Source organism: Dromiciops gliroides, chromosome 4, assembly GCF_019393635.1.
Source record: "Dromiciops gliroides isolate mDroGli1 chromosome 4, mDroGli1.pri, whole genome shotgun sequence".
Taxonomy (NCBI): Eukaryota; Metazoa; Chordata; class Mammalia; order Microbiotheria; family Microbiotheriidae; genus Dromiciops; species Dromiciops gliroides.
Genome location: NC_057864.1, coordinates 396,351,094 through 396,377,771, shown reverse-complemented (window position 1 = coordinate 396,377,771; position 26,678 = coordinate 396,351,094). Strand labels below are relative to the sequence as shown.

The 26,678-nt window shown below is 38.4% G+C and overlaps 1 protein-coding gene across 1 annotated transcript in view; it reads left to right on the top strand.

Moving 5' to 3' along the window:
* Window positions 1-3,877: 3,877 nt before the first annotated feature.
* Window positions 3,878-26,678, top strand: part of TFB1M (transcription factor B1, mitochondrial) — a 74,129-nt gene continuing 51,328 nt past the window's right edge. Inside the window, exons 1-4 of the mRNA XM_044001917.1 lie at window positions 3,878-4,087; window positions 7,188-7,339; window positions 17,111-17,219; window positions 18,282-18,433. Coding sequence (XP_043857852.1) covers window positions 3,955-4,087; window positions 7,188-7,339; window positions 17,111-17,219; window positions 18,282-18,433 — 546 coding nt within the window. The 5' untranslated portion in view covers window positions 3,878-3,954. The remainder of the gene's footprint in view (window positions 4,088-7,187; window positions 7,340-17,110; window positions 17,220-18,281; window positions 18,434-26,678) is intronic.

The window sequence follows — 26,678 nt, the reverse complement described above, 5'->3', positions numbered from 1 at the left end:
ATTGAAGTCCTCTCACTCCTCTTAAAATTGCAAGTGCACCACAGTTCAGATAAGCATGACAGTTACCAAGTTGGGTCTTTAAAAACATCTGGGTCACATTTTCATGTAGTTCAGGGTTTTTTTTTTTCTTTTGTTGACAAAGCAATGGGTCAGAAGGAAAGCAGAAAGTGAGTAGTCAGAGGTATTAGAGGTCAAATATTGAAGTAGTTTGTTTATACCTAAAGTGTTAGGAATATTGGAACTGAGCATGCTTAATTTGATTGAAAGGTCTGTTTCTTATGTAGGGACTTAGTCTTGACTAAGACCACAACAGATGACCAACAATAACCAAGATAGTGAATGCAACTGCTGATGGGTATTAGGGGTGGTGAATAAGAGATTTGCATTAAGGGAAATTTAGGATGCGCAATCTTGAGTGGCAGGAGGAAGCTAGGTCCAGAATGGAAGTAGGTGGGTATAACTGGAGGTAGGAAACCCAACCAAATGTCAGGGTTCTGGAAACAGTGGTTAATCAACTATAGATGAGAGTAAGTGGATGGTGACAATAGTTTCTGGGAGAGCCTAAATAAGAATATAGAGTCTGTTTCAACTTCTCCCTGGAGTGTGCACTACCATAATAAATGAAAAGGATACCTCACAAACGTTATTGCTTCTTCTACTGCCTTTACTCCGCAAGAGAAGCAGCCAAAACTATAGTTTTCAAGTTTGAAGACTATGCCTAAAGGTCCCTAAAATAACCCCTTCCTGCTTTTAACCTGAAATTCCCTTTAATAAAAGCATGAATGGGGGGTGGCTAGGTGGCACAGTGGATAAAGCACTGGCCTTGGATTCAGGAGGACCTGAGTTCAAATCCAGCCTCAGACACTTGACACTTACTAGCTGTGTGACCTTGGGCAAGTCACTTAACCCTCTTTGTCCTGCAAAACAAAAACAAATAAAACAAATAAAAGCATGAATGTATTAGCTAACTTGAAAATGTTACGGGGCTCCAGTTAAAACATTCATTTTATCAGAGAGTAATCTTTCATTGCATTAGGTTGGATTAATTTATCACATAAATTGTAAGACTTCAAAGGGTCCCATTTGACAAAGGGCTATCTTATTTTATCTTTCCTGCATTTTTCTGTTAATCTCAAATTTTTCTTGAACTTAAAAAAGGTTTTATTGTTGATTTTAGAGGGTTACATCAATAATTCCCAGATATAACACTCTTTCCTTGAGCCTTCCTTATAATAAAGCAAGAGTTAGGCAAAACTAAATAACTACAATTCCATCTATACCTTTCTAGGTAAAGGAGAATTGTATGAAATATCTCCTTCCCTTTCTCTCCAATTTATTTATTTTTATTTTTTATTTTTTTAGTGAGGCAATTGGGGTTAAGTGACTTGCCCAGGGTCACACAGCTAGTAAGTGTCAAGTGTCTGAGGCCGGATTTGAACTCAGGTACTCCTGACTCCAGGGCCGGTGCTCTATCCACTGCGCCACCTAGCTACCCCTCCAATCTATTTTTTTAATGATATGATCTTTTATATTTAGACTGCTTGTCCATTTGGAATTTATTGTTGTATGATTCTGATTTAACCTTATTTTTTGCTAAACGGCTTTTTCATTTTCTCAGTAATTCCTCTCATATAGAGAGTCATCTTAATGGTTTCCATTCTTAGTTTTATTAAATACTGGGTAATTAAATTCAATTGTTTCTTATTTTTATTTATGTGGATTGTTTCACTAATATACTTTTCTATTTTGTAACCAGTACCAAATCATTTTAATAAATACTGCTTTATAATATAGGTTGAGATCAAGAAGTGCAATTGTTCCTGTACTCCTCCGTTTCTCCTGAATTTTTTTCTTCTTTCACTTTTCTCTTTCCTGATCATTAGGACAGTTAACTTTCTCTTCTTAGTAATCCCTACTTTCCTCAGTTCCCTAATATTCCTCATTTACTTATCTTTTGTGAGGTTCAAAAAATTCTTCCCAAGACCTGATTAGGAATAGGGATACTACAGTGCATGGCACAAACTAGAATAAAAAAAAAATCTTCAGGCCCTTATCCCCACTTGCTTGGTCTACTATAATAGCCTCCCAGTTAGTCTTATCTTTAGTCATTTCCCTGACAATCAGTCCTTTAAAGTGCTTCCAAAATTATCTTTCTAATGCTCAGGTCTGGCAGCTAGGTAGGCCTTGGAAAGCCTGTAGGGCCAGGAGGTGCGAAGACCTGAGTTCAAATTCAACCTTAGATACTTCCTAGTTGTGTGACCCTGGGCAAGTCTCTTAATCTTGCTTGCCTCATTTCTCATCTGTATAATGAGCTAGAAAAGGAAATGACAAACCACTCCAGTATTTTTGCCAAGAAAAAACCCAAAATGGGGTCACAAAGAGACACAGTTGAAATGACTGAACAACAAAAAGTACTTATTAAATGCTTGTTGATTAATTCTAACAGGGGCATCCATTGATTCCTATAGTAGAAAGGGTGTTTTGGTCTAGATAGGCCCCAGGATTGTGTGTAGAACTATTGAACAATAAAGTATCATATCCTTTCCAGTAGTAAAGACAGTAGGTAGAAAGGCAAGGGGGAACTGGCGGGAAATACATTCAACGGCAGGACAGATGGGAAGATGCCGATGCTGAGTGTTATGGTGTCCTGGTGTCAGACTGGATGGAATGGGAAACATGGTCTGGGGCCACCTGGATAGTGAGTTGAGGTAACCTATATACCAATGAAGTGAGGTCACTCAGCTAAACAACCAGGATAGCTCATTCCCAGGTGGCTTATGATCTCCTAGGTCCTATCTAGTTGTAAATTTATGATATAAAATTTCTTCCCAACAAGCTATTTTGCATACTATTTAGTAAGCTAGCATATAGTGAGATCCGTTATGAAATAGGCAGCTTCCCAGATGAGAAGGGAAAAATGGACATTCTTGGTCCAGGTGTCTGACTTCAAAATAGGCAGAGAAGTAGAGGCAATCTTTATTTCCTGTCCCTTTCTTCACCTTGACTGAAAGGCTACCCTTGCTAGATATGTTGCAGCTCTGGAGACAGTAAACTACCAGTCCTGGAGAATAATAGATGAATCAAGAGACCAAGGTTCCAAATAAGAGCCAAGATTAGTCTTAATGTGAATGAAGATATAAGAAAGGTAAGACTAGAGGTTATGACTAGAAGGTTGGAATATCTAAGTTCTGGACTTGGAAGTGGTGTAACCCTAGTTGATAATGCAGTTTTACATGTGTAATCATAATGATCTTCCACAATTTGATGTCTCCTCTATCTTAAAATAATCTCCTCCGATACCCTAGGCTCATTCTCGCTCTCACTTTACACTTTGCTGAGGCTGTTGCTTATGCATCCTTCCATTGCCACCTCTGCCTACTCAACTTCCCTGTCATCTCAAGTCGATCACCGCTTTGTCCAGAAAGCCTCCCTGCTGCTGTTATTTCGAAGTGGAAAGAATCCTTGTTAGTAATAACCTTCCACCTGGAGCTTTGTTCCGCAGCTCTATAGTGCAGTCATCAAACCACCACACGTGTTATCTGGGGTGCTTTAAGGCAGTGGCTAGTACGAAATAGCCACTTGTTAAGTGCTTGCACCCAGCAGGAGGCGCACGGGAATACTGAAATACGCTCATCATAAATTTTTTTCGTTTGGGGGGCTCTAAGTTGAAGGGCAGATTCATACAAAAAAAGCAGCCCAGCGGCTGCAGAAGAGGGAGGGGCTGCATCCCGGAAATCCACGGGCAGCTAAGAAGCAACCGGTTCCCCAGACACTTTGGGAGAACCGCTTCCCAGGGACCTTTGCGTCACGTAGAAAAGCTTCCGTCAGGAGGCGGGCTTTCCCGTCCCGAGCTTGGAAACTTCCGGCGGCGCGCCGATTACCCAATCGGAGACTGCGTTCGAGATGGGCGGCCCTTTGCTTCGGCCCATCTGAGGAGTCACCTGCGCTGGACTCATGGGTGCCCAGGCAAAGCTAGCTGCTTTCCGCCTCCCGCCCTTGCCCACGATCGGGGAGATCATTAAACTTTTCGGACTCCGGGCCCAGAAACAGCTGTCTCAGAACTTCCTCCTGGACTTGAGGCTGACAGGTGGATAATGTTGCGGCTCCCTGGGCTTCCTCCCCGTGGTTGGGGTTGTACAGGAAGGGGCCGGCGACGCCGTGCGTTGGAGTGCGTCCTTGCGCACGTCGGGGCGTGTGCACGTAGTCTGGGGAAAGCATGCGCTCTCCAGCCGGCGCCTTGCGGAGGGGGGCGGGGCCTCCTGTCAGTCTGGGTTTGTATATTTCCTGTCCACAGGCGGTGTTGACCCTAAAATATATTTGAACTTAAATATTCTCCGACCTGCACTTGGTCTAGAAAAAAAAGTGTTGAGTGTTTTTAAAGTCTAACTCCCAGAAACCTTTCTCACAAATGCTTTAGAGTCGGGTTCCGAATTCACTCATTTAATAAACATCGAACGCCTACTCTGTACCTGGCACTGTGCGCGAGATCGGGGGAGAAGGGAAAGCTCTAGGGGAAAAAAGTTGTGGCAGGCCTAAGAATTTAGACTTTATGAGGACTGCCCTTTAAAAAAATAATTTTGTTTTCCCCCCAATTACATGCAAAACCGAGGACTGTCTTTTGTCCCTTTTTGTATTCCCTAACCTGTAGTGCTGTGGCTGACACTTAGTAGCCGCTTAATAAATGTTTTTTGAATTGAATGTATTTCCGTGTATTTCGGAGTTCGTTTCTGTCACATAATTTAAAGTTTGAACTTGCACCCAAGGATTTTACTTGGTGCCACGTTGTTGTAGAAAATCATCCTTTATATTTAATTGCATTTTTTTGTTTTGGGGTTTTGGGGTTTTTTTGGTGAGGCAATTGGGGTTAAGTGACTTGCCCAGGGTCACAAGTGTCAAGTGTCTGAGGCGGGATTTGAGCTCAGGTACTCCTGAATCCAGGGCGGGTGCTCTATCCACTGCACCACCTAGCCGCCCTGGAATGAGCATTTATTAAGCTCCTACTATCTGTGAGGCAATGTGTTAAATGTTTTAACAGATATTTTATTTGATCCTCAAAACAACCCAGGGTGCTATTATTATTATTATTATTTTAACAGCTGAGGCAGAGATTCAGTGACTTGCCCAAATTCACATAGCTAGTAAGTGTCAGAAGCCACATATGAACTCAGGTCTTCTTTACTCCAGGCACAGAGGCAAGGCTAGGCTTTATGTCAGAAAAAAAACCCTTCCTAACAGCCCTATCCAAAATAAAACAGTCTGCCTTGAGAGGTACTGAGTTCCCCCTCCCTGGCATCTTCAAGCAGAGGCTGGATGATCACTTGTTAGATATTTTATAGTTGAGATTCCTTTTAGATATGGCATACTAAATTGCTTCAGAAGTCCCTACCAATTCTCAAATTCTGTTATTCATATATCTTATAGTATAATGGTGTGGGGGTTTTTCCTTTGTTTGGTTTTGGGGTTTTTTTTGTGTGTGAGGCAATTGGGGTTAAGTGACTTGCCCAGAGTCACACAGCCAGTAAGTGTTAAGTGTCTGAGGCCAGATTTGAACTCAGGTACTCCTGACTCCAGGGCCGGTGCTCTATCCACTGAGCCATCTAGCTGCCCCCTAATGGTGTGTTTATTGATATAAATTGCAGTCCTAGTCAGTCCTTTGAAATCCTTTGGGCTTATGGGAGGTTTCATAAAAGAATCTGACTTGTCAGTAATTTCTTAAAGCAGTAGGCTTTTATTTTAACACATTTTAACTCAAACAAGGGATAGCTTAAGACAGAGGCATCAGATTCATTGAAGCAGGGAAAAACTCCCAAGTATGGCCCAAACCAAATTAAAATCTAATTGGGAGGGGGCAGCTGGGTGACACAGTGGATAAAGCACCAGCCCTGGATTCAGGAGAACCTGAGTTCAAATCTGGCCTCCCCCCGACAAAATTGGGAAATGTTTAACAAAACAAGTAAATATACAATATAACACAATGTTAATTTGTGTTTTTCTGAGTATGCACTCTTCAGGGGTCCATTTCTATTTGAGTTTAACAACACTGGCTTAAGAAAAACCCTAGGATGGTAGGATGGAAGGGGGCAGTTTGCAGTAGCCCCCATCTTCCATCCCACTGGACATAGGGATGTTATTTGAGTTTGACATCTGACTTAAGAGACACCCTTAGGATAGAAAGACACAAGGGAAAGATAGTGCTAGCCAGGGCAAACACAGGGGGAAAGTACTGCCAAACTCTTGCCATTTTCCCTCCAAAACAGAGAAGGTAAGGGGTACAACGATGGTGATTACTAAACCTCTGGTGAGTTTGTTTTCAGGCTGCTGCTGATTGGATAGGGATGTGGAAGAGACAAATCATAAATGGTCCTGTGGAGAAGTGGCTCCTAAACTCAGCATTACCAGCTCTCTCTCACTTTTCCACGTTCCTTTGTCACCTTCACACCATGACAACTCAATGACATAAGATATGTCATTGGGGTTTTTTTTTTAGGGAAGAATGTGTACTTATTAGGTACTTCTGATTCTCCATTTCCATAAGGAGATACTGGGATTGGCTAGCACAAATAACATTGAAGAGAGAGAGAGAGAGATGGACATGGAGGTTTCTAAAAATTTTCAGAATGGGAGTGTTTCTGTAACTTGCTACCTTTTTTTTTTTTTACATTAATAAACAAAGGGAGGAACAACACCCAAATCCAAAACTTTTTTAAACTATTATAATTGTATTATTACTAGTGTTTAAAGGATTGTTATGACAATAGGAAATAAAGATAAATACTGTATGCTCTTTATATGTTGTTTACTAGAGGTATTGATTAAAAACTATTGAAGAAAGGGATAGTGGATATAGTGCTAGACCTGGAGTCAGAAAGAACTGAGTTTGAATATTGCCTCAGAGACTTATTAGTGGGCAAATCATTCCACCTTTCTTAGCCACAGTTTACTCATCTGTAAAATGGGGATGATAATAACAGCACCTGCCTCACATGGTTCTGAGGCTCAGATGAGTTAACTTGTAAAATCCTTTGTAAACCTTAAAATGCTATATAAGTGCTAGCCATTTTTATAGATAGAAAATTCTTGATAGATGTTTGTTTGCATACTCACTTTCACTTCTAAATTCACTTCCAAGATTAGCATTTACTTTACTAGAAATATATATACTGAACTTTCTTTTTTTTTTTTTCTAGATAAGATTGTAAGAAAGGCTGGCAATCTGAAAAATGTTCATGTTTATGAAGTGGGCCCTGGGCCAGGTGGCATCACAAGATCCATTCTTAATGCTGAAGTAGCTGATCTTCTTGTGGTCGAAAAGGACTCTCGGTTTATTCCTGGGTTACAGGTGAAAACTTGAGCTGTTTATTTTGATGGGCAAACATTTAATTTTAAGCTTTAGGCATAGAAGCTGAACGAGCAGATTATTCTATGTAAACTCCGATTTATCCAGAAACAGTTGTTTTCTTTTAGTAAAAGAAGGGAGTAGTTTTAGGGAGCTGTATGTGATTTCCAATCAATTTGAACACAATTTAGAAATAACATCCTTAATTACTGGTCAAGCTTTTTTTCAATTACATTTTAGCTTTGCACATTTATAAGATGAGGGGATACTTGACTCCTTTTTGGGGGGAGGGGCAATTTTAAATTTATTTTATTCTCCAGGACAAGATTCGCATTTCCATTTGTTTATAGTACTGATAAAGCGAGATGTTGTTCACTTCTCTCCCTCTGTACGTGTTCAAGTATTCAGATTTACATAGTAGCTTCAATCTTCTTAGCTGCTACTGCCTTGACTATAAATTTCATGTCCTTCAATATTTGGAAAGCTATGTGGAATACTCTTTCTTCTGATGAGTTTAGTTGAGCTCTTAAATGGTGGTTCTGGAAAAAGCATCTCCAGAGGAACTGCTCTGTCTCCTGGGAACCCCCATGTCTCCTGGCATGCCCCTTACACTCTGCTATGGCTTAGCAATGATGGGGTTGCAGACCTTCTCTGGTTCTTTCTGCTGATGCTCCGATTCTTCCTTCTCAGCAGTCTGGTTCTTATCCAGCCAGTTGATTATTTCATTACATTTGTCAAGAACCTTCTGTTTGTGTTGTTCATCACCAGTTTTGCCTTGGAGTTTCTCATCCTCTACTGTAGCTTCATGTTGGAAGCATGACTCAAGAGCATTCTTGAAAGACATCTTGTCTCTCTGCTTCTCATTTCCAGCTTCCTGAACCATATACTCAATGTCATCTTTACTCAGACAACCCTTGTCATTGGTGATGGTGATCTTATCCTTGCCTTTGCTCTTAGCAACAACAGAAACATTGAGATTATCATTTGTGTCCATGTCAAATGTTACTGCATTCTGAGGAACACTGCTGGAGGTAGGGGGAGTTCCTGCGAGCTCAGACTTGCCAAGCAAGTTGTTAGCCTTTGTCATTGATCTCTCACCTTCATAAACCTGAATCATCAAACCAGGCTGGTTGTCCTAGTAGCTGGTAAAGGTCTGTATCTGCTTGGTGGGGAGGGTTTGATCAGAACTGTTATAATTCAACCAGCAGTTTCAATTCCAAGGAAAAGAGGAGTGATGTCCCACAGTGAGTTCTTCATGTTCTCAGATTTATCTCTAGACAAGATGGCAGCCTGGACAAATGCTCTTCTGGAGCTCCTTGCAATAGAAGAAGTCCTGCAGAAGCTTCTGGATTTAGGGGATCTCAGTGGAACTACCCACCAAGACAATGTCATGAATCTATGATTTATCTAGCTTCACATCTCTTAGGGCCTTTTTCACAGGGGCCAGTGCACCACCAAAGAGGTGAGCATTCAGTTCTTCAAAAAAGACATGGCTGATAGAGGTATAGAAGTCTATACCTTCATAGAGGGAGACAATTCCAGTACTGATCTGGGTACCAGAAGAGAGGGTGTGCTTTGCACATTCTCAAGTGGTACACAAATAGGGAACAGCCCTCTTATTTTCATAGATACCCTTCTTGTGCTTTTGCTTGAACTTGGCAATGACATGGTTGATCATGCAGTTGTCAAAGTCCTCTCCACCCAACTGAGTTTCCCCAGCTGTGGACTTGACTTCAGAGATGCTGACTTCAGTGGGAAGAATGGAAACATTGAAAGTACCACCTCCAAGGTCAAAGATCAGTTCATTTCCTTTGGCACCAACCTTTTTGTCCAAGCCCTAAGCAATAGCAGCAGCAGTTGGCTCACTGATGATTCGGAGCACACTGAGACAAGCCATGGTTCCAGTGTCTTTGGTGACTTGACGTTAGGAATTATGGAAGTAGGCTGGTATTGTGACCACAGCATTAGTGACAGTCTTCCCAGGGTAAGCTTCAGCAATTTCTTTCATCTTGGTCAAGACCATAGAATGTACTTCTTCTGGATAGAACCTTTTGGTCTCCCCTTTGTTCTCCACTTGGACCTTAGACCTACCTGTATCATTCAAACCATAAAAGCCTAGTGTTTCATGTCTGCCTGTATGGCTGCATCATCAAATCTGTGACCAATCAGACTTTTGGCATCAATGACTATGTTGGTGTGGGGTTCGTTACAACTTGATTTTTTGTAGCATCACCAGTTAAACATTCTGTATCGGTGAAGGCAATGGAGCTTGGGGTAGGCCTATTTCCTTGGGCATTAGCAATGCTCTTCACTTTCCCATGTTGGAAGACTCCCACACAGAAATAAGTGCTGCCAAGGTCCCTTTGATGTTGTTACTGGGATGTGTGTGGGGGGGAGGGTCATGGCTAATGGTTGTGGAGCAAGAAGGGCTGCTGCTGTGCTAAGTAGCAACACTTAACTCATGGAAAATACTTGAGGGTTTTATTTTACCACAAGCTCCACAATTTCATGTGACTTCTTAAGAAGGTTACATAATAGCTTAAATCTTCATTAATAGATACACAAGTCAAAAATCAAGGAAGATGGTTGACCCAGTGTATATTTTGCTGCATATGGAGGTCCACATTCAGTTCTGTTTACCACATTTTAAAAGAGATGACTCCAGATCTCTTAAATCCAAGTGCATTGTTCTTTCTACTCTACTTTGCCAGCTTCCTAAACGTGTACACGATGCCCGAAATGGTGAAATAAGTTGGCTTTTAAAAAAAAATAAAGACAATTCCCTTGGAATTCATAAAACTTACTGCTAATCTCTGTTTCTCCAAAGAGCCTATACAAATACATATGTTTTCCTAGGTGACTTGAGCTAAATCATATGCTCTTCAAACACAGGGACCAAGTTTTCTCTACTTTTTTTAGCCCTAGGCCCTTAGCATCTAATTATATCATGTACCCTGTAAATACTTAATAAATATTAATAAAATTTAATTAAAATTAAAAAGCCTATAGCAGTAAGAGAGAAATTAAAACTATAAATACTAGTAAAAATGAGATACAATTATCCCTATTTGCATTTGGCATCATGGGTTGCTTAGAAGACTCCAGAGAACCAGGGAAGAAACTAATCAGGGCAATTAATGGCTCCAGTAGTGGTCTATCCTTCTTTTCTTCCTCCTTCCCTTACTTCCCTTTTTCTTTCATCCTTTTCTCCCTCCCTCCATACCTTCCTCTTCTAACCTTCCTTCCCTCCTTCTATCCTTCTCAGCCATTTCCCTTTTTTCTCCTTTCCTCATTCTCTTCTTCCTTTTTTCCTTCCCTCCTTGTGATTTCATCAGTGTAGTGATGAACCTTTTCTGTCAATATATATCCTTAACTTCCCTGCAAATTATAGTTTTAGTGTTGCCTATATGCAAAAGAATAATACTTAAAATAAACTGAGAAAAATCATCAGCATTTCTGTTCAGTGTTAAAAAAAAAACTCTGAGGAAATGATAGAAAAATCATATTCAAAGAACTACAAAACACATATGATAATGGGGAATTAATCTAAAAAAGAAGATTTTATATATGTTTTATAAAATAACTTTAAACAAATAAAGAAAATAGAGAATATTTATTAAAGGAATAGAAATATTTATCATCATGGTTGGACCACAAATATAAAATTAAAGTAATTATACCCAAATTAATTTACAGATTTTGTACTTCATCAAGCAAACTATTAAGGGATGATTTTATACACCTAAGCAAAATAATTTTTTAAATTCATTTAGAGAAACAATATCCAGGATCTCAAGAGAAATAATTTTTAAAAGGTTAGAGCGAAGGGGATCTTGTAGCATCAAATTATATAATGAAGCGGCAGTCATCAAAACTATTTAAACTTGAAGGTTAAAATAGAAAAGTAGGTCAGTAGAATATATTAGGTGAGACTGAAAAGCAAATGAGTTCAGTAGCTCACTTTTCAGAAAATCCATGAATGCAATTTACTTTCTATATGGCAACAGCTTTTTTGGGGGGGGAGGGGGCAAGAAAGCAGTTTGCCCAGAAAAATAGGGTTAGACCAACAACTACACACCATATGCCAAAACAAGCTTATATGGGCAAGCAAGCTCAATTAGGAAGTCATAGCATTAAATAATTTAACATAGAATGGAAGGTAGTAAATTTCACACCACTGATTAGGAAGAGCATTCATAAACCAAGGAGAAATATCCCAATGGGCAATTTAGATTGTATTCATTGAAAAGCTTCTATACAAACAAAATCAATACAATTAAATCAAGAAGAAACTCAAGTGGGGGAAATCTTTTTTTTTCCATAAGTATCCATGATAAAAATCTGATATCCAAGATCGTTGGAAATTGACATAAATATATTAGACTAGGAACTATTTCCTTATTTCATAAGTAATCAGAGGATAATAACTTTAAAAAGAAATAGAATATTCAACCATCACAGGGTGAAAAAAGTCAAGATCATTAAAAAGAAGAGAAATAAATACACATTTAAATAACAGGTTTCACCTGATAGCCATCGAATTACTAAAGGTGTCAAAGATAAACAGTCTTTTAGGGGTTGGGGAAAGACAGGCAGTCTAATCCACTGTTTGGGAGGCTATAAGGTGGTCCAACTTTTCTGGAAATAATTAGAATTATGTGAGAATAGTTCTTAAACTATCCATACTTTTTGACACAAAGAATCACTGCTGAGCATTTACCCCCTAGGAATTTTTTTTTTTTGTGTGAGGCAATCGGGGTTAAGTGACTTGCCCAGGGTCACACGGCTAGTAAGTGTTAAGTGTCTGAGGTCAGATTTGAACTCAGGTACTCCTGAATCCAGGGCCGATGCTTTATCCATCTAGCTGCCCCTCCCCCCCCCCCCCAGGAAATCTTGACAGCAAGAGAGGTTTCATAAATACTAATAGCTTCACATTTTGTAATATCAAAAACATTGAAAACAGAACGGGTACATATTGATTGAAGAATGACAGAACTGATTGTGGTGTATAATAGAATGCTATTGACTTCTCTGCAGGCATTGACACTGTTAATCACTCACTCTTCTTTGATACCCTCTTTTCTCTGGGTTTTTAGGACATCACTGTTTTCTGGTTCTCTTCCTTTCTGACTACTCATTCTCAGTTTTCTTTACTGAACTGTCATCCAGATTATGCTCTTATTGTGGGTTTCCCACAGAGCTTTGTCCTGCACCCTTTTTTCTTCTCCCTCATCAGCTCCTATAGATTTAATTAGCATTTCTATACTACTAATTCTCAAATCTCCCTACCATTCTCTCTGCTGGCCTTCAGTCTCACATCTCCATCTGCCTTTCAGATGTATCTCAAACTGGATGTCCAGTAAAATCTTAAACTCAACATGCCCAAAACCAAACTCATTATCTTTCCCCTTAAATCTTCTGCACTTCTTTCCTTCCCTATTATGGTAGAAGGCATCACCATCTTCCCATCTTCTCAGTTTCACAACTTAGGAATCACCCACAGCTCCTCCTATCTCTTATACCCTCCTTTGCTCCCTTTCCCCCAACATTCAATCTGTTACCAAGACCTGTCGATTTCACTTTTGCAACATCTGGAATATGCCTCCCTCTCTCCTTTGACACACCCACCACCCCTTTTGGTACAGGCCTCATCACCTCATGTCTGGACTATTGCAGTAGCTTAGTGATGGGTCTGCTGCGCTCGACTTTCCATTCCATTCCATTCTCCATCAGTCACTAAAACAGTTTTCCTGCAGAAGCTGAAAGCCACATGCTCTCAATTTTAGTGTGATCTTTGGTATCCCTTTTGGTGCCCAATGAGGTGTACTTGATTCTGTCTTTAGCATCTGCTGCTTATGGCAGAAGCAAGAGATCATAGAAAAGGAAAAGATCTGAGAAAAATGAATTTTGCTTTGATTGACCAGGCAGGTGATAAAGAGAGGTTACCAGGGGTCAGTACGCATTTATTAAGCATCTACTAGGAGGAAGGAAACAAGCATTTCTTAAAATGCTTCCTGTGTGCCAGGCACCATATGCTATCCTCTAGGGATACAGATACAAACAAAATGAAAGACAGTCCCAGCCCTCAAGGAGCTGACATTAAAACATAAAAGGGGAGCTGAAAAGTGAGCAGTTGTGGGAAGGGGACCAAGGCCACAGTGGTGTTGGGGGGTAGGGTGGGATGTTATTGTAGTCTCGAAGTAGGAAGTGAGATCAGGAAGGTAATGGAGACTGGCTTGGGCCTAATTTGTTCCAGCCAGTAAGCATTTATTAAGCACCTAAATGTGGCAAGTGCTGTGCTAAGCACTTGAGGAAAACCTAAAGATTCAGAACTTCTTGCAGACCTGATAATCGCCTCTCTCTGGCACTAGCCAAACATTAGGTTATCAGAGGCAGAAGTAGAAGTAGGTCTGCACTTACCCACAGAGCAGAGGGACAGGAATAAATGGCAGCAATTGCATAACACCCACTGTTTTCCTCACAAAAGTCTTGAGGAGAAGGTAGTAGTAGCAGTAGCCATTTTACTTAAAGAAACTATACCCCAGAAATCTTAAATAACTTGCCCACAGTTACAAAGCTGTCAAGTCCTGTAGCCTGGATTTGAATACAGGTCTTTTGACTCCAAATAAAGAATTCCTCCCACTTTGTACTACATTCATCTGTGGCTGTATTATCTGGTTCAGCATCTCCATTTTAGTACTGATTGTTCTGATTCCCCTGTTACTGTTTGTCTTCCATGTTAAATTTAAATTTCATTAGAGCCAGGCCAATGTTTCTTACTAGGAATTTCAATAGTTCTTTGTTATTTACCAGCAGGCACCTAGTAAATATTTGTTGATGACCTAAGTCTGTACTTAAGCTGGCAAAAAATTTATGCAGTATCTTAATCAGAGTACTTTACCCAAAGTGTTCTTTAACTGGAAGGTGGGGCAGGGACAAGAAGATGATTTTATGAGCTTAGACAGAGTACAGAAGGAATAAAGAGAAAAAAGGAAATACTGGGAGATGAAAATAGGCTGTGACTGTGTCTTAAGGCAGTTGTGAAGTAATACAATAACTTTCAGAGATTCCCTTGATGTTTCAGGGAGAATATTAGTAGATTTAACTTAGCCTGTGGCAGTATGCAGTCAAGTTGTACTTTATACCCAGAATTTTATTTATTTATTTGTTTCTTTTGGAAGAGCTTCTTTTTGATCTATAGAACATGATATGTTGAGTGTGGAATGGACCATAGAATTAGGTCTTTAGACCTGGAAAGGACCATCTGGTTCAATGACTTCATTTTAAGGATAAGGAAAAAATATGGCCCAGAAAAGTGAAGTGTTGTGTCCAGGTTTGTACAGCTCCTTAGTGGTAGAGCCATGGCCAAAGCTCAGACCGTTTGCTCTCCAGGCCAGTACTCTGCCTGTAGATCATTACACAGGGAGAGAAGGAAGTATCCTCAGAGTAAAGTATGGGAAGGGGAGGGGTAGAGGCTAGGCTGTCCTTGGCTAAACTTCCCTCTTTCCTGGGAATCCTGGTAAATTGAGATGTAGCAATAAATCAGATGGTTGGGGACACATTTAATAAGTGTAATTTTATCCTAATAAAATTTGAAAGTCAACTGAATATTTAAAGATAATGTGCCTCATTTCCCACATATGTTTCATCCCAGTTTTTTTTTCAATTTTCATTTTGTTCTTACTCTGTGAAATAAGAAAAGTAGTGTCCTAGAAAGGAGTTGTCTATTCTAAGTTTAAACTAAAATGGAAGCTGCTCTTAAGATAGAAATGCAAAATAACATGACATAGAAGGCTAGAGGGAGGGTGGGGTCATGAACAAATCATATGCCTCTATTTTATAGAAGGAAAACAAATATTAGGATTTTTTTTTCCTGTGGCATAGTTTTATGAAACCTTGGCCATGTAGCAATAAGAGTCAGAGCCAGTGGCAGATATAGAGTTCTCTTTAGTGTCAGAAAGACCTGGATTCAGGGCCAGCCTCTGACAGTGACCCATATTGGCTAGGTGAGGCATGACTAATCTTTTAACCTCAAAGTGCTTCTGGATCTGTGTATCGGTAGAGGACTTTTTCTCACTGGGTGTGGCCTGTACCAGTGACATCTGTCATCAGACTTCCTCCCTCCTGTTAACAAACAAATATTGAGGTTTATGGAGCATCTTCCTTCTGATGACATTGAGAGGTCAGTAGGACAGGGATGTTTGTGGCCATGTTATACATGAGGAAACTCATGGTTGTAGGGGTTAAATAACTGCCCAGGGCCACATGAATGATGAGCTCAGATTTACTTCCTTTTTGCTCAAGCTCACTGTCTTTCAAGGACCAAAGGCAGCAGTATTGTCTAGGCAGAGGGGCAACTGACCTTGTCTCTGATCTAGCTCTGCTCCTCCCTTCCTACCCATGTAACCTTGGGCAAGGCATTGAACTTGTCTGGACCTCATTTTCTTTACCTGTAAAATAAAGAGTTGGACAAAATAACCTAAGCTTTATTCCAGTTCTGAATCCTTTGAAAATTCAGTCATTATCAGTTGTCTACCTCCAGTGAAGTAAACTCATTTTAATGAGATGTATTAGAATTAAGATTATAATTTGCTTTGGTCAAGTTACTTCTCAGATCAGATTCTATTAATAGCTTCTTATCGCCTACCCAAAAAAGGTTCAAACTCCTTAGACTGACATTCAAAGGCCTTCCATGATTTGGTGCCACTCTACCTCTGTCCATGGAGCCTGTGTTCTAGCCAAGTTGGACTATTCAGCAGTCTATATCTGCCCTGTGTTCTCCCTATTTCTTGCCTTTCATCATGCTTTTTCTCTAAGCCTATATAATATTTTCCCCTTCTGCCTGTGGAAATCTTTAAATCCCAGCTCATATGACACTTTTTTCCTTGAAGCTTTTTCCTTCATTCCTCAATGACCCCCATCAAGCCTCATGTAACACTTTGTATCTTTCATATAATTGCCATGTATTATTTTATGTTATAGTTTATTTTGTATGTGTAATACCCCCAAATGAACTGTTTCTTTGCTAAATTTTGAGTTTTACCATGCCTAACATAGTGCTTTTTAATCATAAAAGTATTTCATTATTTTCCAGTTACATGTAAAGATAGTTTTCAACATTTGTTTTTATAAGATTTATAGTTCCAAATTTCTCTCCCTCCCTTCCTTTCCTTGCCCCTCCCCAAGACAGCAAGCATTCTGATTTCAGTTATAAATGTACAATTACATCAAACATATTTCTGCATAGTCGTGTTGTGAAAGAAGAATCAGAACAAAAGGGAAAAACCTCAAAAAAGAAAAAAACAAAAGTAGAAACAGTATTGTTCAATCTGCATTCAGAATCCACAGTTCTTTTTTCTGGATGTGGAGAACATTTTCCATCATGAGTTCTTTGGATTTGTCTTGGATCATTGCACTGCTGAGAAGAGCTAAGTGTATCACAGTTGATCATCCCACAACTAACATAGTACTTTAAGTAGACTTTAACACAGAGGCGACATCTAATAAATACTTTTTGAATTGGATAAAGAATTCAGAAATATAAATTTCAGTAAATACATTATTCCAAACAAAAGTAAGTCAGAATTATCATCCTGTTTTAAAGGTATTTAAATTTAAGCTTTTAAGTGTTGTATAATGTGAGCCTGTAGCAGAGGAACTTCTATGACCTCCTGAGGTTGATTTATCAAACACAAGTTTGAGATTGAAAATGTGTAGATTTTTATATAGCATCAGGAATTAATTAATTAATTTTATTTGGTTTTCATAAAATAGATGCTATCTGATGCAGCACCTGGAAAACTGAGAATAGTCCATGGGGATGTCTTGACGTTTAAAGTAGAAAAGGCTTTTCCAGAACATCTTCAAAGAAAGTGGGAAGATGGTAAGTGTTTGCTTGTGATTTCCATTTTATTTATTTATTTATTTTTTTTTTTTTGGTGAGGCAATTGGGGTTAAGTGACTTGCCCAGGGGTCACACAGCTAGTAAGTGTTAAGTGTCTGAGGGCAGATTTGAACTCAGGTACTCCTGAATCCAAGGCCAGTGCTCTTTCTACTGCACCACCTAGCTGCCCCGATTTCCATTTATTTTAAAATGTTTGTCAGTATTTCTCTGAACAAGTCTTTTAAAAATTACTTGAATTAAATCACTATAAATGAGAAAATATTTTATGATTTTCTTTCAAAAATCTAGCTGTTTTTTCTTTGCTGAATTTTTTTTACTTCATATGTTCAAAATTTTGTTTTGTGTATTTGTGTTTTTATTCCCCTCCAAAGATGCCATGTATCTCTGATACTATAAAAGCATTGAGGAAAAATGTTAAATGTCTGTCTTCCTCTGGTTTTTGGAGTGTGAGAGAAGCAACTGTAGCTTAGTAAGTTTAAATAACAATTAGTTTTCTTGTATTCTACTCCTAATTCTATAAATTACTTAAAAATTATGTAGCTAGATGTCACATATTTTATTCAAAGAAGTGAGGGATAGAGTGATAGGTGTATGCTGAAGTAAATGACTGCATTGCTGTCGTTTACACAGTTGTTTTGAATTTTACTAATACTATTGTAATTGATTTGGGGCATTTATAAGTATAAAATCAATTTGATACAAAGTAAAAGAGTTTGTTTTAACATAATTACATTTAAACAATTTTTAAAAATCAGATTTTATTATTATATTTCTTAATATATGTTGTATATTTTTTCCTCAGTATTTCAGGGTCAGTGTATAGCCATGTGAAAGAATTTAGGATTTAATTTTAACCTTTGCTATTTGATTTTGCAATGGGAATTTTTGGACAGGTTCTTTGTTTTTTGTTCTTCCAATTCACAAGCATCTTTTCCTGAAGGCTTATGTTAGCACAGTGGTTACCCAGTTTTAATTTATCTCTAAAATGTGTTCAGAATATATTGATAAATTTATCTTAGACCTTTGCCTTGATTCCAACAGATCCTCCAAGTGTGCATATTATTGGCAACCTGCCTTTCAGTGTGTCTACGCCACTGATTATTAAGTGGCTTGAAAATATTTCTAAAAGAGATGGACCTTTTGTTTATGGCAGAACACAGATGACCCTGACCTTTCAAAAGGAAGTGGCTGAGGTAAGCTTTTTTTTTGGTCTGGCCCACTCTACCAGCACATCAGATTACAAATGGATGTTGTTTTATTTTCTTTGTTATCAGATGGGCCATATATATTTGTCAAGTTTTAATAGAACAAAAACTAAATATGCTAGATGTGGTATCAGTTTTTATGGTAGTGAATACTCCAGGAGGAAGGTTACATATATAGACAGGACAAAATGAGGCAGGGAAGTAGGAAAGCTCAGGGCACCTACGAGTGAATCCCAACTCTGATTGATGGCCACATGATCACAAAGTCAGTAAACTTTAGCCATAAAGGTGTCTGAAACCAAGTAGGGATAATGATACTTCAACTACTTGGCTCTTAAGGTAGCAGCTGTACAGAAAGAATCTTCGAAACCCCAGATCATTATGGAATGTGAATTAGTAACTGCAGAAATATCTCATAGCTTAGATTCTGATGCTTTAGGTACTTTAACAGGGAAAGTAGGTACTTATGGGATGATGGCAAGGCACTGGCAGATAGTGAGAGTAACCTGGTTCTTCTTGCTTTTGACTTCCCTTATCATTTTGCCCTGCTCTTCTTTATTGCATTTATCATGTAATATTTTGTATTGTAGCTCTCTGTATGTGTATCTTAGCTCCTTAAAGGACTGTTAGCCTTGTGGGACTAGCCTTTGCTTACATAAATTTTGCATCTCACCCAGTGGCTAGGTCTGCCCACAAGAGTTGTTTGATAAATGGTAAGTGAATAAAGGTAAGAGGGAGGATTTTGATCATTAAGAAAAACACTCATTCCTTATTTGTTAAAATTCATGCCATTATGCTTATACGAGGTGAGGCAGAAGATACTTGACAGTTGAAAAATGTCTGTTTCTTCATTTGTACTGACTTTTGCCTCACCCTGTAAATCAGATATTTCAAAGCATTTTTTTGCACATTATGTCATTCATAGTCTCAACTCAAAATAGATAGAGATTATCTTAATTTGGGTCAGTGAGTTGGTACAATGGATAGAGTGTCAGTCCTGGAGTCAGGAAGAACTGAGTTGAAATTCAGCCTCAGATACTTACTAGCTGTGTGACCCTGGACAAATCACTAAACCCTGTTTTCCTCAGTTCCTCTCTGTAAAATGAGTTGGAGAAGGAAATGGCAAATCACTCTAGTACCTTTGATAAGAAAATTTCCCCAAAATGAATCACAAGAAGTCAGACATGACTGAAAACAACTAAACAAAAACAAAAATCTTACTTGTATAGGTGGAGAAAATTTAAGTGGAATGTCTTAAGCAAGATTAATAGTGAAGGCTATTTTTAAAAGGTATTCTTGGGGCAGCTAGGTGGCACAGTGGATAAAGCACCCGCCCTGGATTCAGGAGTACCTGAATTCAAATCCAGCCTCAGACACTTGACACATACTAGCTGTGTGACCCTGGGCAAGTCACTTAATCCCCATTGCACCACAAAAAAAAATAAATTAAAAAAATAATAAAAGGTATTCTCATGTTCATCTTCTGACTCTCTTTTCATTGCTCTAGATATAATTCACTACTGTATGTCTTCTTTGAGCTGATGGACCATATGAATATTCTTTTTTTATTTGCAAATATTTTTATCCTTTTTAAATTTTTTTAAGTATTTTATTATTTTCCAGTTACATATAAGGATAGTTTTTAACATTTGTTTTCACAGGATTTTTAGTTCCAAATTTTTTCTCCCACTCTCCCTTCCCTCACTTCTCCCCAAGACGGAAAGTAGTCTGATATAGGTTGTATATGTATAATCACATTAAACATACTTCAACATTAGTCATCTTGTGAAAAAAGAATCAGAGCACAAGGGAAAAACCTCAAAAAAGAAGGAAAAAAAAGCAGTCCAGATGTAGAAACAATATGATTCAATCTGCATTCATAATCCACAGTTTTTTTTTTCTGGATGAATTCTTTGAAATTGTTTTGGATCATTGCACTGCTGAGAAGAGCCAAGTCTATTCCCATTGTTCATCACACAGTGTTGCTGTTACTGTGTACAATGTTCTCCTGGTTCTGCTCCTTTCAGTCAGCATCAGTTCATCCTTCCAGGTTTCTCTGAACTCCTCCTGCTCATTGTTTCTTACAGCACAATAATATTCCATTACATTCATACACCACAATTTGTTTTGTCATTCCCCTATTGATGGGCATTCCGTCGATTACCAATTCTTTGCCACCACAAAGAGAGCTGCTATAAATATTGTTGTACATCTGGGTCCTTTTCCCTTTTCTGTGGTCTCTTTGGGATACAGACCCAGCAGTCATATGAATATTCTTAGAAGAAAACTATGGTCGATCAATTTGATGCAAAAACTGCTATTCTGCATGCATGATTGTCTGCCACATTAAAATTTATGTCTGTAACATTGATGATTTTTCTGGCAAAGCCCCTTGCTGTGAGACTCTGTAAATTTTAGTTCATCCTGGTTGCCTGTCATTATTTCAAATTTGGTTCTGCTTGTATTTAATACTTTACTGAGCTCATTGATATCGGCACTTCCTCCATGCCACTGAAACCCAGCTAAACCTTCTCATCTTTTGCAGTTCTTAAGTATGTCCTACCATGAACCTTCCACAGTGGGCTGGCAGTGTTTTGTCTTCTTCACATTGTGTCATTGAAGATATAAGTTGTCTGCCAGTTATCCCTTGCTCTTACTATGTGCCTGGCACACCTCTTTGCTGACGTACACCTTTCTGATGGCATACTTGACTGTTTTCCCAGCACAGTTCTTCCTTACTACTGTGTTGTGGCCTACACACACCCACCTTGTGCCTCTCCTTGCCTTCCAGGTGACTTACAACTTTAATTTTCAGATGCTGATATTCCATGACTCAGAGCCATATGGCATCATCACAAGAATATTGTTTTAAAGACAGGCTTTAGTTTTAAGGAGAAGCTCAGGGTCATTAAAGTATGGCAGAGTTTCCCAAAGGCAAGGCAGCTTGTTCTGTTTCTCCAATTCAATTCTGGGGCCAGCTCCCTAGCCATTTGTAAATTTGTAAATAGCCAGAAGCAGCTAAGTGGAGCAGTGGATAAAGCACTGACCCTGGATTGAGGAGGACCTGAGTTAAAATCCAGCCTCAGACACTTGACACTTACTACCTGTGTGACCTTGGGCAAATCACTTAACCCTCATTGCCTCACACCAAAAAAAAAGAAAAGGGAATTTTTTTTTTAAATAGCCATTTAACTATGTCATAGATGTGATAATAGGTCTTCTTCATTCATTTGGTTTTTTCCTCTGTGGATGGTCAAAAAACAAACAAAACAAGCTCTTTGGGGTGATTATGGATCTCAGAAGATTTTGCAGTGTTCTAGAGATTGATTCAGTCAGCATAATTTCATCCACAAATGTGAGTTTTTGGAGGACTACACCATCTTTAAGGAATCCTTCTTCCACTTGAACTGAGTGCTGGATATTCTCCAGATAAATTGGGACCTCTGACTGCAGCATTTGGAATGAGCAATCCTTGTACTCGGGTTTTTTTTTTTAAATCAGAAGACTTGATGATTTCCTTATACCCATTTCAGTTCATTTACTTGGTGGCAGATGCCACTTTAAATGAGTAATTATGCAATAATTGCATGAGAGAGGGGAAGAGGAGCCCCCAGACAAGACATTATAATGTCCACAAAATTTCATTAAGAGGTATTCTTTCTAGACACCTGGAGACAAGTGAGAAGCTGCAGATTTGGGTAGTGATGTGGCAGATTTCAGGTGGGGGTGGGATGACAGTTCCAAAAATGGCTTCTGAGCTTTTCCTTTATGTGTAGGAAAAGTCATAATCTCTGCCACGTGCTGGAAAAGAAAGGTAGGAGTAGGGTGGTTGTATGTGATTTCATTGGTTTAGGAAATTCCTAGCAAGAAATGTCTTCTACCAATGAAGGTGGTTGCCTTCTCTGTGACTTATATTGTTAGAAAGCTGTCTACAGCACTAAAGTTAAGTGAGTTGCCGAGTTCCACATAGCTATTATGCCTTGAGGCAAGACTTGAACTCAGGACTGCCTGTCTCTGAGGCCTTTCATGTTGGAAATTGTTTTTGAGTTGTTTTTAGTTATGCCCAACTCTTTTTGGGGAATTTTCTTGGCAAAGATACTAGAATGGTTTGCCATTTCCTTTTCCAGTTCATTTTGCAGATGAGAAAACTGAGGCAAACAGAGGGAAGTGACTTGCCCAGGGTCACACAGCTAGGATGTGTCTGAGATCAGATTTGAACTCAGGTCTGACTAACTCCAGGCCTAGTATTCTCTTATTTTCAGGGGGTCTAGGAGAGTAATTCATAGGGAATAAAATGGTACTTATTATCTTTGCTTCCTGATCTTTGAAACTAATAATTAGTCGAGGAAGATGAGAGTATGGGACTAGAATATTCATTGATTTACCTGAGGTTAACTGATAAGGGGGACATGTAGTGTTTTATATATGGTGCCATATTTTATGAGGCTATCTGTACCCAGATGTATGCACAGCAGATATCTTGTAAAAGAAGCTATAAGTTGTGGATAGAGCACCGGCCCTGGAATCAGGAGTACCTGAGTTCAAATCCGGCCTCAGACACTTAACACTTAACTAGCTGTGTGACCCTGGGCAAGTCACTTAACCCCAATTGCCTCACTAAAGAAAAAAATTAAAAAAAAAGAAGCTATAAGTTGGAGTTTTCTCTTATTGAGTTAGATGCTGGTTTGAGATCTTATATTCTCTATATCTTTTGGTTAGTTGTGAGATGGCAAAGAGGTGACCCATTATGCAGTGTTGCTTGTAAAAGTCTGGTTTTTCCTACTAATACACTCTTTGAGGAGTACGATACACTAACTTATTCAATTCATGGTTGATGAACCTCAGAGACTTTGTATCAATGTGGAAGTAGGTTAATTTAAGTAGATAATTGTTTTCTTGATCTTTTTTTTTTTAAATAAGTAAGGTCCAAGATTTTTTTTCATATCTTTGGTATCTTTCCCTACTTTAGAAACCTTTTAAATCAGTCTCCTTAAATGTCCTCAATATTGTACCACCTTTAGCATGAATCTCCTCTGCATATACTTATATAATCCAGCTGCTTTTCACATCTTTGCTCTTTTTAGCGAACTCTCATTCTTTTTGCTTTTTCTGTAAACACCTCAGGGACTGTGATAGTAGGGTCCAAATGTGATGGTTCTGTTTTCCTTTATGGAAAAAATAGTTTGTTTTAATCATTTTTGCACCTATTTTCTTTCATTTTCATCCTTGAATGCCCTTGAGATGTATTTGCTTAAGAAGTATTTGCTTAGTCAGCTATTTTGCCAAGCTTTCTTTAGACTGGTTTTACACTCTATCATGTCTCTCTGCTTTATGAGATGACACTGCTCATAATGTCCCATCATCCTTCTTCATAGTAGTTTTTAAATGAGAACCCCATTTTCCCTTTGAAAGCCATCTAATCGCTCTCTGGTATAGAAATCAAAAGTTTGCTGAGTACGGTGCTATCTGGGCTCTTTTTGTCTCCTTATTGTTAGCAATTAATTTGTATTGTTTTAACTTAGGAATGAAATTCATATAGTAGCTGTTGATATCATTTCTTCGGTCACTTTTTTTTTTTTTTTAAGTGAGGCAGTTGGGGTTAAGTGACTTGCCCAGGGTCACACAGCTAGTAAGTGTCAAGTGTCTGAGGCTGGATTTGAACTCAGGTACTCCTGAATCCAGGGCCAGTGCTTTATCCACTGTGCCATCTAGCTGCCCCCTGTGGTCACTTTTTTATGTTTTTCATAGCTTATTTAAATAATTCAAGATTAAATCATTTGTATGGCGTGTCTTCTCGTTAACTATTCTTGTTCTTGTAAAATCATATGAGCCAATGGTCTGACTGCACAAATAGCAAACTTTGGGATAAGTGACTTTGACAGGAGCCAGAAAAATACCTAGTTACAGAAAACATTTAGGGAAGTGTTTTGTGTTACCAAATCAAATAGTTTTTTTAATTGTAAAAAAAAACAGGTACCATGACATTTTGAATACTCTATAACTTTAATATGTATGGTTGTAAATATATAGTCTGCCATAGCTTATCATCTTTGAAAGTCTACCTATTTTTTCCTCATTCTTTTTTCAAGGATGTCATCAATACTAAACTGTTTTTATAATGATTTTGTGGTGATATAGTAGATAATAAGTATAGGATAAGTAGACTTATGGGTTGATAATTATTTGTATTTCTCTATCATCTTTTGTAATGATGATGTTTCCCCACCAAGGTTTTAATTTGTTCTCTTCTTGAGATATCAGTACCTTTAAAACAATTATCTTCAGCAAAGATTTCCTCAGTATATACTTTGTTTAGTCAATTCAATTCACTAAATGTTTATTTAGTGCCTACTAAGTGCCAGGAACTATGCTAAGCAGGGAGGATACAAATAAGAAAAAGAAAGACAATTTCTGCCCCGAAGAATCTTATAATGTATTGGGGAAAGAGAACACAGAAAAGAAAGCTGAAAAGTGGAGGAGATGTAAGAGGAAATGCTAACGGGGGACCACATTCTTGACATGTGTCTGTAAGAAGCCCCAGAGATGAGAAACAGAATGTAGTGTTTGTGAAATAGTAATAAGGCCAATTCATGTGTGAAGTATACTAATATATAATAATGTTGGCTTGGAGCCAAACTGTAAAGGATTGTAAATAGGAAACAGAAAAATTTGTATATGATCATGGAAGAAATGATAACTCCTGGATCTCAGTGAGCCAAGGGAATTGTGTGGTCAAACTGATGCATTAGGAATATGTGACAGGAATTTCACACCTGAATACTATCATATTAATGTTATTAATTAATAGGAGATCTAGAAACTGCATGATTCCTAGCACCCATTGTATACTTTTCTTCTACTACTGAAGTAGAAGTTAGCTGAGAAAAAGGGGTGCTCATTTTTATTCCCATTCAGTTGTCTTCAGGGGTCTGTTATCTCTAATTTTCTAAGATTCTAATCATCTCTTTAACTTCTTTCTTACATATTTTATGGTTAGATTTATCTAGCTCTGAGAAGGGAAAGTTGAATTCCCTCAATGGTATAATTTTACTTTTTATTTCATCCTATAATTCATTTAACTTTTTGTTTTGTTTTGTTTTGTTTTTGCGGGGCAATGGGGGTTAAGTGACTTGCCCAGGGTCACACAGCTAGTAAGTATCAAGTGTCTGAGGCCGGATTTGAACTCAGGTACTCCTGAATCCAGGGCCGGTGCTTTATCCACTGTGCTATCTAGCTGCCCCCAACTCATTTAACTTTTAAGGATTTAGATGCTATGCCTTTTGTTGCATATATATCTAGTATTGATAGTACTTCATTGTCTATGGTGCCTTTTAGTTTCCCTGCTTATCTTTTTAAATTAGGTCTGTTTTTGCTTTGGTTTTGTCTGAGATCATAATTGCTACCCATGTCTTTTTTACTTCAGCTGAAGTATCCTGCTTGAGCCCCTTATTTTAAATCTGTGTCTCTCTATTTCAAGTTTGTTTCTCATAAACAACATCTTCTTGGATTCTGGTTTCTAATCCATTTTGCTACTTCCAGTTTATGGATAAATTCATCCCACTCACATTCACAGTTATGATTACTAACTGTGCATCTCCTTCCATCCTGTTTTCTTTTGTTTATCTTTTTTTCTTATCCTATAAACCCTCTAAAATCTATTTTGCTTTTTACCACTACCTTCCTTTATCCACCTTCCCTTTTATCTCTACTCCCTCCCTTTGTTTTATCTGTTTCCCCTCCTCCTTCTCTGTTGGGTAAGATAGATTTCTTTACCCAATTGAGTGTGTGTGTGTGTGTGTGTGTGTGTGTGTGTGTGTGTGTGTACTTTTTCGAACCAGCTTAAATGAGAATAAGGTTCAAGTGTTGCCCCCACTACCACCATATTCCTCTCTACTATAAAAGTTCTTTCTTGTGTAACTCCTTTTTATGACATAATTTTCCCCATTCTTCCTTTCCCCTACCCCCTTCTCCCAGTACATCCCTCTTTCTCCATCTTTTTTTAACATCATCCCAAAATAATCAACTATATGTGGAATCCTTCTAATTGACCTAATAATTATAAAGTTCTTAGAAATTACATATATAATTTTTCCCAATAGGAATGTAAACAGTTTAATCATATTGAGTCCCTTATTTCCTTTTTCATGTTTACTGTTTTATGTTTTCTTTGAGTTTTGTATTGGAAAGTCAAATTTCTTTTCAGCTCTGATTTTTTCATCAGGAATGTGAAAGT